At 34.4% G+C, this 13,646-nt stretch overlaps 1 protein-coding gene across 1 annotated transcript in view; it reads left to right on the forward strand.

The window, feature by feature from the left end:
* Window positions 1-13,403, forward strand: part of LOC106873373 (uncharacterized) — a 197,976-nt gene extending 184,573 nt beyond the window's left edge. The window contains exons 7-9 of the mRNA XM_089354858.1: window positions 8,020-8,192; window positions 8,937-9,102; window positions 10,898-13,403. Of these exons, the coding sequence (XP_089210984.1) occupies window positions 8,020-8,192; window positions 8,937-9,102; window positions 10,898-11,092 (534 nt within the window). The 3' untranslated portion in view covers window positions 11,093-13,403. The remainder of the gene's footprint in view (window positions 1-8,019; window positions 8,193-8,936; window positions 9,103-10,897) is intronic.
* Window positions 13,404-13,646: the final 243 nt, after the last annotated feature.

Raw genomic sequence — 13,646 nt, forward strand, 5'->3', positions numbered from 1 at the left:
CTTAAGTGTACTAACCTATCTACATATCCTTATCTAGATGAAGAAGGGTGAAGGAAGTGGAACGGGTAATTATAACATAGAAGACCTTAAAGAATTCATCAATAAACATGTCAACAAGAAAAGCGAAATACATTATAAGGGGGGGGGGTTAGGTTTGGACGTTAAAAGGCAAAATTCAAAATACAGAGTAATATAGTATACTAGTGAAAGGAAATATTAGCACCCACAATTAATAATGTAATGACTAAGAAATAAACAATAAAATCAGAACTGAAAAATATTAAAGAATATTAAAACTGATAAGAATAAAAATAAAAATAAAAATAAGAGATAAAATGTAAAAAATTAAAAACCTCAATATGAAAAAAATATAAAAAAATATAAAGGATAATGAAAAATTGGTCAAAATATAACCGATAAAACATAAAACATAAGAAATACAAAGAAATTAACAATAAAAGAATTAAAATTAAAACATAACGACACCGGAAGCAAAAGGTTATAAAATAAATGTAAAAGTATAAAGTGAAGTATATATATAAACAAAATATATATATATATAGTGGGAGCGCAATGACCCAGTGGTTAGGGCAGCAAACTTGTGGTCGCAGGATCACGGTTTCAATTCCCAGATCGGGCGTTGCGAGTGTTTATTGAACGAAAACACCTAAAGTTTCATGAGGCTCTGGCAGGGGGGGGGGGCAAACCCTGTTGTACTCTTTCACCACAACTTCCTCTCACTCTTTCTTCCTGTTTCTGTTGTACCTGTATTTCAAAAGGCCAGCCTTGTCACACTCTGTGTCGTGCTGAATCTCCACAAGAACTACTTTAAGGGTACACATATCTGTGGAGTGCTCAGCCACTTGCACGTTAAGGACAGGCGAAATACCACTAAGCATTTCACCCAACATGCTAATGATTTTGCCAGCTCACTGCCTTGTCTCATCAATTATGTGCACTAAAACTACACATTCAGCAAAGCATGTATGCTTCATTTCTCTCCAGCCATCTCAATCTTCCACATTCAACATCCATATTTTGTGATTCTCTGATAAAGGTGTATGTTGTGTTTTTGAGCAAAACACTTCATTCAGTTCACTCAGCTAGAAATGAGTTCCATAGCGAGGGAGTCAACCTTGCAATGGACCAGTGTCCTCTTCAGGGGGACAGCTGCGGTCCCAGTCACTTATATGCCATGGAATCTGGATTAAGTTCTGACCAGATGAATTCCTAGGGTTCGTGGCAGACCTATGATAATAAAATGGTTAATCAGGGCTGATCTGGGCTTAAACAATAATCTGGAGGGGAAGGTTGTCTTATTGATTATCAGTCTATTCAATTGACTCAATAGAAGCTGTTGCCTTCCTCAATAACATTAGAAAGGAGTGCTTTCAACTATTCCCAGTAACTCTTTTTTCTCTTGTTGGTCCCTTTTGTACAGCAACAACAACAACTTTGTAGAGGTCATTCTAATGAGGGAGTCCCAAGTGGTAGCTCGCCTTGCTAGGAATAGTAGTTAAATCCTCTTTACACTGCTTTCTTCACGATGGACACATTGAATATAATGTAGTGCTAGATATACTTTGAAAATAAAACAAAATAAGAGATCAGATCATTATGACTATCATGTTTATTTGATCTGGACTGATCTGGGGTGAAACAACTGCAACAGCATGAACCTATTTAGGATCAGGGATAGATTCATGGTACCTATGTAAATCCATTCAATTAACACAGTAAGGGCTGATGCCTTCCTTAATGATGTCACAAAGAAATAGTTTCAACTATTCCCAACAGCTCATTCTTTCCATTATCATTGCTTACATAACACAGCAACAACAGCTGTTATCTGCACCCTTTACTGCAACGTTGTGTATTATTTGCTGCACAGTATCACTGCATAATTTGAAGCAAGGTGGGTGTGGGGTTGGAATATTTGTCATCTTTGTGCTTCACATCTGATTCAGAAGTTGTCTTTCAATCCAAGCAACACAAAACAAAATCATCTACAGGAATAGACCACCTATTTCCAGCGAACCGTGTCCACAGCTGCTGATAGAATTTATAATAATCACTACTGCAAGTATAACGATTCCAGTTCTGTTATTAGTGTTTTAACCCTTTCACAGTTTCCGCTGTTTTTTGGTAGCACTGCGTAATGGGTGGCTAAACATTTATATATATTTTAAGCATAGCCACAGCTTTGTGAGCTTGCTCTTACATACAAGTTCATAGTTGCTAACGATGCTATGTAATGCATACTAGCTAGTTCTCTCAAGTTCAGTTACAATCATAATATCCAGTGCATACAATTACTGTTAGTAATACATTATGTAGTACATACTCACCATCTTTTTCAAGTCCAAACTGCTAAAATACATACAAATATTGTAGGTATTACATTATGCAATAACTGCAGGCATTGTATAGCCAAATGGCTTAGGACTTTGCTTCACAACCAGAAGGTTTGGAGTTCAATCCCATAATGTGACACTTTGGACAAATATCATTTTATATAGCTTTGGGTAAACCCGTTATGAATGAAATTTCACATACATGTATCATACAATCTTCCTTTCATTCAGAGAGAGATCTTTACTTGCTTCCAGAAGTAAAAGCTCTCTAAATTTTTGCCACCCTATTCATATTCTAGCAATTACACTTTCTGTGCATCCTCCCCCACAGCTAATTAAGTTCCCTAGGTAGCAGAAATTGTCCACTACCTCTAAAGAGCCTCTGGGACATTTGAAAAAATCCATTTCCAGATGTCTAGTTTTTTATGGTTCCTGTGCATCTTCAACATACAAACACTACCTTCTCTGATAACCCAATTATTCCACTGATTCACTGTGTCCCTAGCTTGCAATGCATACACCATATGGAATTCCTGCCTTCACCTTTCCTACATATCGAGCAGAGCTATTTACTTGATGTGGGGTGGGGAAGAAATTTGCTTCCCAACTACATGGTTCCAGGTTCAGTCTCACTGTGTGGCTCCTTGGGCAAGTATTTTCTATGATAGCATTGCGCCAACCAAAGCCTTGATTCTGCCAGCTCAAATGATAATAATCCTTTCTGTTATAGGCACAAGGCCTGAATTTTTGCTGGAGGGCATTAATCAATTACAGCGAACCCATTGCTCAACTATAACTTATTTTATCAACCTAGAAAGGATGAAAGGCAAAGTTGACCTCGGCAGAATTTGAACTCAGAACACTGAGTATTTTGTCCGGCGCAGTAGCGATTCTGCCAGTTTGCTACAGTAGTAGTAGTAGGAGTAGGAGGAGGAGTAAATAATTAAATAAATTTGTGATATAAATGCATTAAAATTAAGGATACAATAGTTGCAGAGTGCAAAGTTATGATAATGATTTGGAAGACTCTGTATGATCATGGACTACTACACAATTAGGACATCGAAATCTTGCTATTGCCAGTGTACTGTAACAAGAAGAAGAGATACTCTACTCTCTCACACACACACACACACACACATATGGAAAGTTAAAAATAATGTAGACTGTGTTTTTAAATTGAAAGGAATGATACAGTTTGGTGGAGAAATTAGGCCAGTATCCCGAGGATACTTACAAATTATTGATGTGTATGTATATATATAGATGCATATAGATAGATAGACAGACAGACAGACACACAGGCTGATACCCCCCACACACACACATACACACATATATATATATATATATATATATATATATATATATATATATATATATATATATATATAATACAAAGAATATATATATACATGTATACACACATATATGTACATACTTACATCTACATGTGTATATACATGCATATCAGGGTACAGGACGTTAGAACAATAAACTACAGACAACGGAACGAACACATAGGAAAACGGAAAGCCCCTTGGAATATCCCTTCATCAGCTGTCTCTATTCTATCTAGACGTTTCGATATAGGTGAGAGAAAATGAGTTAAGAAAGTACATATTGAAAATGCATAGAAAGATTTTGTGAGAAGCTAAAGGCCGATAGACTGTGAGATTCTTTTTCTGCTGGAGTTTAGCATTATGATGGGTTAACGGTACTTAAGTCTGTGATTAAACATAGCCTTCAAATCCTCACACACACACACACACTCTCTCTCTCTCTCTCTCTCTCTCTCTCTCTCTCTCTCTCTCTTTCTCTCATTTTTTTCTCCTTCTCTTCCACTTTCTCTCACTTACGACCGTATATAAATTATTCCAAACCTTAATCTATGTCTAAAAATGGAACCAGCAGATTTAGCCCAATTATTTACATTATGAAAAAAGGAAAAAATGAGTGGGGTTGGGCAAAAGAGATCAATTTTTTTTTATTTGTTGACCTTTCATTGAACATGCCATTTACTGTTGTTGTTGTTCTTCTTCTCCTCCTTCTTCTTCTTCTTTTTCTTCTTCTCCTCCTCCTCCTTCTTCTTCTTCTCCTTCTCTAAGTTTTCTCTTCTAGTGATATTTAGCAAATACAATTTTCTGTTTTAAATTTTATCTTGCACTATCAAATTATATTAGTTAGGTTTATGATATTTTACAAGAAAATGATAATGACAAATGGAGGACAATCTTATGATATTGCACTGCTTGTCACAGTTTTGTGTTCGTATGTTACACTTGAAAGGGAATCAAAAATTGTTGATTCAATGACTGAAACAAGTAAAAGAGTAATACAGTACTGTTTCTACTTTGCGGATTTTCACCTATTATGGGGGGTTTTGGAACGTAACATCCGTGATAGCTGAAGAATTATTGTAATCTTTCACATGTTTGCAAATTTTTGCACTACAAATTTTATTCTCATTTTATTGACATTTAACTCTTTTGCTGGCATAACTCTATTGAAATATGCTGCCTTTGTTTCAATTTATTTTGAAAATAATGAAGAATTTCAATAAAATAACTTTGTCGTTGTTAAACTGGTGTTTGGAACATAAATAAACATGAAACCTAAAGCAAGGAGTTTGTATCATAAAACTTGATTTCTGATGGGTTGGTATCAAAAGAATTAAACAACAACATCCACTAGGAAACAAAACTGAAGATGTGAAGCAACAGGAAAAAGAATTGGAGAATATAAGCAAAAGGTGAGAAAAGGCTAAAGATAGAAAATAAGAGAAATGATAAGATGAAAATCAATGAATATGAAGAACCAATATGGCCAAGTGTGAAAATGCTAGCTACTTAGGGTATCAAAGAGAAAAATCAACAGATATAGAGAAAACATGGGCACTGAACAGCCAGCTGATTATACATATCATGAACAAGAGAGACAGAGACAGAGAGAGAGAGAGAGAGAGAGAGAGAGACAGATTGGGGAGAGAAATTCAATGAAATAATGGGAACACAGAACAGCAAGCAGAATATAAGGAATAACTGGAAGAAAGGAATTGAATATGATGAGAAAATACAAAGAATGGTTGCTTAATTTAAGAAGTGTTCAAAGAGAAAAGGCATTATCAGAGATTATTTGGAACTTCTATCATACCACAACAGAATTAACAACTTGCAGTTGAACCATACAACATCAGAGAAATGGACAGCACCTTTCTCTTCATTGTTGCTCTTTGTGATTCAGAAATGAACTTCTAAACAATTGCCATAACATTAAAGTACATTCCCTCCTCTGCAGTTTTATCCTGATGAGCGAAAACTACTTTTTGATGAGAAACTTAATGATTTCAGGAAAATATCTAGAATTATTACTGTGCAGTTTCTTGTGTTCCATTTGGTGTAAAAGTTGTTTCACCGCAAGAAAAAAAAACTTTATTGTTTTAAAATCCACAGATAGACATGTCATCTTCCTTCTCTGTTCATGGAAAATTATTACCCAGTATACAGTCAACTTTACATTATTGAAGCTAATGAAGCTTTTACATTACAGAATAGAAGAACCTCAAAATTTAGAATGTTCATCTAATGTAACAAACACAATACAAGGAATTTTGGTTTTTCACACCCCGTGCATTTAACTCTATGCAAATATGTATTTGGGAGAATTGTAAAAACAGGCACATGCAGTCAGGGAAAATACAGTTCCCTATAAATATGAACTGCACTTCAGATGGTGCCCCTGATATCAGGTACAATTTTCCTACAAGTAATGAAGTCCTCCCTAACCTAGAAAATAGACGTCATTATCATCATCATCATCACCATTTTAATGTCCACCTTTCAATGTTTTCATGGGTTGGTCAGAGTTTATTAAGGCAAATTTTTTTATGGCCAGATGCCCTTCTTGTTGCCAACCCTCACTTGTTTCCAAGCAAGGTAGTATTTCTCGTGGCCAAACGATGTTTTTGCAAACTATTGGAAATAAATGACACTGTTTGTCTGACAGTGTCACTCATAACTATCATGCAGTGCCAAAACAAGGACACACACACACACACACACACAAACACACACATACATATACACCATAGAGCAGGTTCCTTTCGGTTTCTGATTACCAAATCCATTCACAAGGTTTTGGTTAGTCCAGCACTATAATAGAAGATTCTAGCCCTTGGTACCAAAACCAAAAACCATGTGGCTGGGAAACAAACCCCTTAACCATGTAACCATGCCTGTGCTTATTATAGTTAATAAATCATCCAAGAAAATGCATCACCAACGAGGATCTTATATTTATCTTACCATCAAACCTCATTGTGTTACTCTCTTTTATTTCTCAATGGTGAGCTTGGATGACACAATGATACACAGCATGCTTAAGAACAACCAACCATTGTTGAAAATAGGGCAAATATGCAAAAGAGTTCTACTGCTATCATCGCTCACATAGGTAGCTTCAGTGTCGTTTACAATTTTTCAACAATAGGTGCAGGTGTGGCTGAGTGGTAATAAGAAGACTTCAGTATTCACCACCTGTATGTATTTTGTCACAAAGGTGATGGCAAACCAAGAATCAATCTCTTTGAATGAGAGCCTTGTGCTTTGTTGGCCCAAGTACAACAGCAACAAAGGAATTGTGTGGCTCTCCAATTTCTTTGTCCCACCTTCAATGTTAAAAACTAAGAACCTTGTGAAAGGGTATTTCCCTACACATTGTCTAAGACTACTTCTAACTGTTCTTTTGAACATAAGGAAATTTACTTTCTTTTAGTGATGAATATCTCTTGGAGGCCAGTTCCTCCTTTTGCGCTTTTGAATGAAAAGATCTGGCAACGTGACTTCTGTTTTAGTTACAAACTTTGCCAAACAATTTTTATCTAGACTAAGTAGTTCATGGTTAAGATCTGCCTGTCAATGGTGGCTTGAACAATGTTAAAACTGCTGTCTTTTATGCTATTTCCTTTGTTTAACAAGTATGCATGGGTGTATTGTTAACCTCAGATAATATGATGCAAATTTGTGTTTTTGGATATTAAATTCTGACTGCTTATACTTGAAAATGTGTTTGTTTTATTATAGTTTTTTCCTGCTAATCTTTTTTTTTTTTTTTAATTTTGCTTATCTTTTTTTTTGAATTGATTTTTGTAAGTATGAAGATTAAATTACCATTTTCTTTCAGAGAGGCATATTTGAGTGTTACTCCCTTTCTTGTAACTAACTCTTACTGTTCCGCTAGTAAAAGAAGCCATGTTGAAAACAATTGCAAACAACAAAATTTCAGAAAAGAATTAAGATAGGCCTTCAGTCTACCTCAGGTAACAAGGTAGACATGTTGATATGCTAGCGCTTCCTGTTTGTAAAATTGAAAAAATAATTTTCATCCAGTAAAACTCGTTAATAGTCCAAAACTTCTTCGAAAGTTTTAACAATCAAGCACAAAGTCTAATAATAATATTTTGTTATAAGTTAAATAGAAAAGAAAAGAAAGAAATGTAGACATAGGAGTTACAAACGTATGGGGATGGACAAAATCATATAAAAATATTGTATACAAACCCTTTAATTTTTTTATATTTTATTCTTTTAAATTATTTATTTAATTTTTCGGAAGATTCATTTTCTAAGCAAAAACGTTGTTTACCAATTTCTTTCTTTCTTTCCAGGTTGCACATTTTGATGAGTGGAAGCAGGGGAGCAACCCATTGAGCCGTCTGTGTCACACATGTCAAATTGTCAAACCAATGCGTGCAAAACACTGTAGAATTTGTAACCGCTGTGTCCGAGAATTTGATCACCATTGTCCATACATTTACAACTGTGTGGGTTACACGAACAGGTAACTGCTCCTCAAGAATTGTCTCAATGCTGTTCTTATTTTTTTTTCAGTCTCCATTCAGTGGTTTTGTTGTTGTTGCTGTTGTTCTTGTTCTTATTTTAGTAGTTTTTTTTTTTTCTTTTTGCTCCACTTTAGCTCTGATCTCATTCTTTACATCTGATGTCTTGTATATAAAATGTAGTAACAAAAATCAGTTCTGGTTATAATCTCTATTGAATATCTGTAGAAATAACCTTAACAAAATAATGTTTGATCATCCATTGAACTCTCCAGAGGGAGATTTATCTTATATCTGTTTATAATAATAACATAGGAGTAAAATACCAAACCAATGAGGGAGTCCTATGCAGTCACTTATCCCAATAGATATAGCAGCCAAATCTTTCTCAAATCTTCACTCTGCTGTCTTAAAAAGAAAATGAATGATTCATTTGGTAATCTAATGCTGGGTGCTGTGTATATAGGAAAAAGAGAGACAAGATGTCCTGACTGGAACCTCTTTGATTATAGCTCTGCTCACTCAAAGTTGATCTGGGGCTAAAGAACAACAACCAATCATTTAAAAGCTTTTTTTTTGGCCACATGAGACATCTCCACATCACATCCTACCCGTTCCCAACTTTCGGAAAAATAGGCTTTCGGCTTGATCAAAGGATGTCAATATTGAAAGAAAAACTGCTTAAGACAAACAAACACATACCCTCTGCTCTTTCACTGATTCTTTGGTCTGTCTTGTAATTTCAGGGTTTGGTTTTTTGGTTTTGCCAGTTCCATTGCACTGATGTGTGCCATAACTGATTACTTGTGCTACTACATGCTTAAATATCATGAGTGGAATTGGCTTGTTGTCATTGGCTTCTGTCAATCTGGTATCTTTACATTTGTTGCTGGAGTCATCCCTGTCATGACAGTAAGTACTTCACATATCATTTTCTCTCACTCTCTCTCTCTCTCTCTCTCTCTCTCTCTCTTTCTCTTTCTCTCTCCCTCTCTCCCTCCCCCTCGCCCTCCCCCTCTCTCTCTCTCTCTCTCTTTCCCTCCCTCTCTCTCCCTCTCTTTCTCTCTCTCTCTCTTTCTCTCTCTCTCTCTCTCTCTCTCTCTGTATATGTGTGTGTAAAACAAATAATAAATGAGTATGTGCATATATATGTACAGGTATGTGCATACCTACGTCTACCTGTATATATAGGTGCATATCTGGGTACAGGACATTGCAAACAAAACGTAGACAAAAAAATAATAATAACCAGAGTACAGAACACACACAGGCCACATAGAGAACATTTTCCTTCATCAGCTACCCCCATTCTAACACAGGCATTTATATATATATATATATATATATATATATATATATATATGTATGTATATACATATACAAGAAATATAAATAATTATTAAAAATAATATTACTATCCAGCAAGAATAAAGCACCATAAAAGGTAGAATTATGAATATACAAAGTTGATGTACACGAAGTACAATCATTGCTAGAAATAGCAGCCAGTAATCCCATTCAGGGGTGATAGACATAGATGTTTTGTCATTTTTGTAGTTTATCATCATCACAAACCCGAACTGAATTGGATGTGAACTGAACTACCAGTCTGTGACTATATACAAATAGTGCAAAAACCATTCGCTGGTGTGTGTGTGTATGTGTACATACACACACACACACACATACTTCATATCATACTTGTAAATGAGTGTCACTGTCATACAAGCAGTGTCATTTCTTTCCGGTATTCTGCATAAGCATGTCTGGCCATGAGTAAATATCACGTTGCTTGGAAACAGGTAGGGGTTGATGACAGGGAAGGCATCCAGTTGAAGGAAATTTGACACAATAAACTCCGTTCAACCTATGCAAGCATGGAAAAGTAGACAAGATGATGATGATGATATCATTTTAATGTCCATTTTTCCATGCTAACATGAGTCAGATGGAATTCATTGAGATACATTTTCTATGGCTGGATGCCCCTCTTGTTGGCAATCCTTGCCTATTTGTAGATTGAGTGATAATTTCACATACCCAAACATTCATACATATATATATATAATGGGTGTACAGGCAGCTTTCAATTTCCGAATCAATTCACAAGGTTTTGACCTGGGGCTACAGTAGAAAACACTTGCCCAAAATGCTACAATTGGGATTGAACCTGAAACAGTGTGACTGAGAATCAAGCTTCTTACCACACAGCCATATATATATATATATATATATATATATATATATATATATATATATATATATATATAAGCATATATATATATATATATATATATATATATATATATATATATATATATATATATATATATATATATATATATGCTTATATAGGTACAGGACGTCACCAATGGTGCAAACAACATGAAATATGTAAACAACCAGAAAAAGAAAAATTGAAAACAGGACAGGTAAACACAGAGAAAAGACCCTTCATCAGTTGTTGGCTGTCTATCTACTCCTCATTTCGAGCTTATATATATATATATTATTTATTATTATTTTATATAGGTGTATATATATATATATATATATATATATATATAGATATATACCTACATATCTACACATATATATTCACATCTACATGCACAAATATCCTCTTTAAATGAATTTATGCAAAACTTTTTGTATATTTCTTTAATTTCATTTCATATTTTCTTCCTTTTCCGTAACTTTCCTTCAGATAATCCATGCTGCTATGAACCTAACCACCAACGAAAGAATAAACTACCGGCGGTGTTATTACCTCAAAGATGGCAAGGGTAATTTCTACAACCCATACAACCAGGGATTAAAAAACAATATTCTAGAATTCCTTCATTTAAGACATCCACAGCGTCTGCAAGACCTGGAAATTCTGAATATGGATATTGTATGAATGTGCTGTGATGTACACTGCAAAGTATAATAACGTGTGTGTATGTGTGTGAGTGTGTGTATGCATGCGTGTGTGCATGTACAATGTTCCAGTGGATTTATATGTAGCCATGGGTACCTCTTACATTCACATATAAGCCTACTTACATGTCCCTGGATGTTCTGCGTTTACTATGGTTCCAACTTCCTGATTGCAAATTAAATATCTTCTATATCACTTGGTACGTCTGTGATCAAGTATATGAAAGTACAGCCGGAGTTACAAAACGGAAGTGAGTTTGTATGCATAAGAATAAATATATATATATATATATATATATATATATATATATATATATATATGTATGTGTGTGTATATATATATATATATATATATATATATATATATATATATATATACGTGTCTGTGGAAGCAGTCGCTCTGTCCTTTATACATTTGTATTGGATAGGTGGGGAGGAACAACAAAAACGCTAATCGTTTTGTTGTGTCTTTATTACATGATGTTGTAGTTGTATGTAATAGGTAACGACCCGCAGGGGTCACAGCTATTTACAGTACTACCTCATGTCAGAAGTAGGAAAGATTGCCGACAGAAATTTTGGGTTGTTTCTGTAATAAATCAGTGCTTGAATTTTCACTATTGTTGCTACAAATATCCACCTGATGCTAATAGTGATAGTCATGACAATTTACTCTCCCTCCAGCTCTTGCACTATGTTGTATATTATGACAATTCACTTGCTGGGAGCCATGACAAATTACAAAATTTGGAGATGCAAAATATTTTTCATTTAGTTGGGGACATTGATTTAAACATGAAAATTTTTCCTGTATATCTTTGCAAATATTTTGGAAGGATGTTTTAAGCATCTGAAAGAGTTAATCACAAATTATTATTGTCCATCAACATTCTAATTTAACCCTTCAGCATTCAAAATTACTCTGTCAAATATAATGCTTATTTATACACATTGTTTTCAAATAATCATGCATTATCTCATAGCTTCAAAATTTTAATGGCGTGATTGTTTATTTTCAGAATGACATTGTAGGGTATGCGTGAGAGGCCAAATTTGGCCAGTTTGAACATGAAACAAGGTAGAATATTTGGGCCAGATATGGTCAGTTTAAATGCGAAAGGGTTAAGTGATCTTAAGTAGATGAAAATTATTTTTCTTTATTGGATTCGAATTTCAGTTACACTCATCTGGTCTCAATAACTTTTCCTTTTTTTTACTTCCTGCAATGAATTGTCTTAAAACAAATATAATCATATTACTGACAATGTCTCCCTTCCCCTCCTACATATATCCTGAGCCTTGATTTGTTTAATTGCTGTTAATCACATTTTTTTATTTTTTTTAAAAAGAAAAACAAAGATGTTTCTCGCTATTTTAGACAAAAGATGAATATCAGGAACTCTGAGCAGCTAACAGCATTTTCAGTATTATAATTTAATTTGTTTTCACCCCACCTCATTATTTTTTAATGCTATCAGAGCAACTGCACCCATACATATGTATGTATATATATATATATATATATATATATATATATATATATATATTTATATATATATTGTAATTACGTATCATGTGAATGTTGACTGAAGTTAAAATTATGCATTTATACATGCACTGTATGCAAAGCAAGATAAAAACAAGGGAAAAAAATTAACAACATATATATATATATATATATATATAAGTTACTAAAGTGTGGAAATATAGCATCTTTTAGCTTTTCGTTTTGGACATAATTTTTTAAATAGAAGCAATCTACTTCTCCCACTTTTTAATTGGGGTCTTGAAGTGAACGAGATAATGTGTCAAATAATCAGGTTATAAACTTGATCAATAAAGGTGTACATGTATCTCAACATGATATTTGTCAATTGTTTCAATGAAGACCACAGTCCAGTCCAGTCCAGTCATGATGGTAAGCGAGTTTCAGTGTTAATCTCCAGAAGAGTTGGATGGAACAGAGGTAGATAGAACTCAGTGCCTGTCTGCAAACGATAATGGCAGACAGACGGAAGTGGAGCATTATTTTACTTCTTTCATTTCATTTTTAACCATCATAGCTAAGTCTATGCTGGACTTCATTACCTTTGTCTATTTAATTTTTTTAACATTATCTTTGAAGAATGTTATGACAAGAAGTTTCTGCCAAACAATTCTTTGATTCATTCTTATATTATTGCTGTCATTATTATTATTATTATTATTATTATTATTATTATCATTATTGCTAAAGTGGCAAGCTGACAGGCTTGTTACTGCATGAAATAAAAGATGCATAATGGCTTTTCTTCCTGCTCTTTATGTTCTCTAATTCAACACCACGGTTGACTATGCCTTTCATCTTTTCAGGAAGGATAAAATAAGTACCAGTTATGCACTGGGGGTCGATGTAATCATCTAACCCTCTTCCCTAAAATTGCTGACCTACCAAAATTTGAAACCGTTATTTTGATAGTTTCATGCAAGTCTCTATTGTAGTGCCTGGTGCCCGCCTCTGTGTTCTGCGGTGTGCACAGCATTGTATGTTCCTA

Source organism: Octopus bimaculoides, chromosome 7 (genome assembly GCF_046866305.1).
Source record: "Octopus bimaculoides isolate indiv1 chromosome 7, ASM4686630v1, whole genome shotgun sequence".
NCBI lineage: Eukaryota > Metazoa > Mollusca > Cephalopoda > Octopoda > Octopodidae > Octopus > Octopus bimaculoides.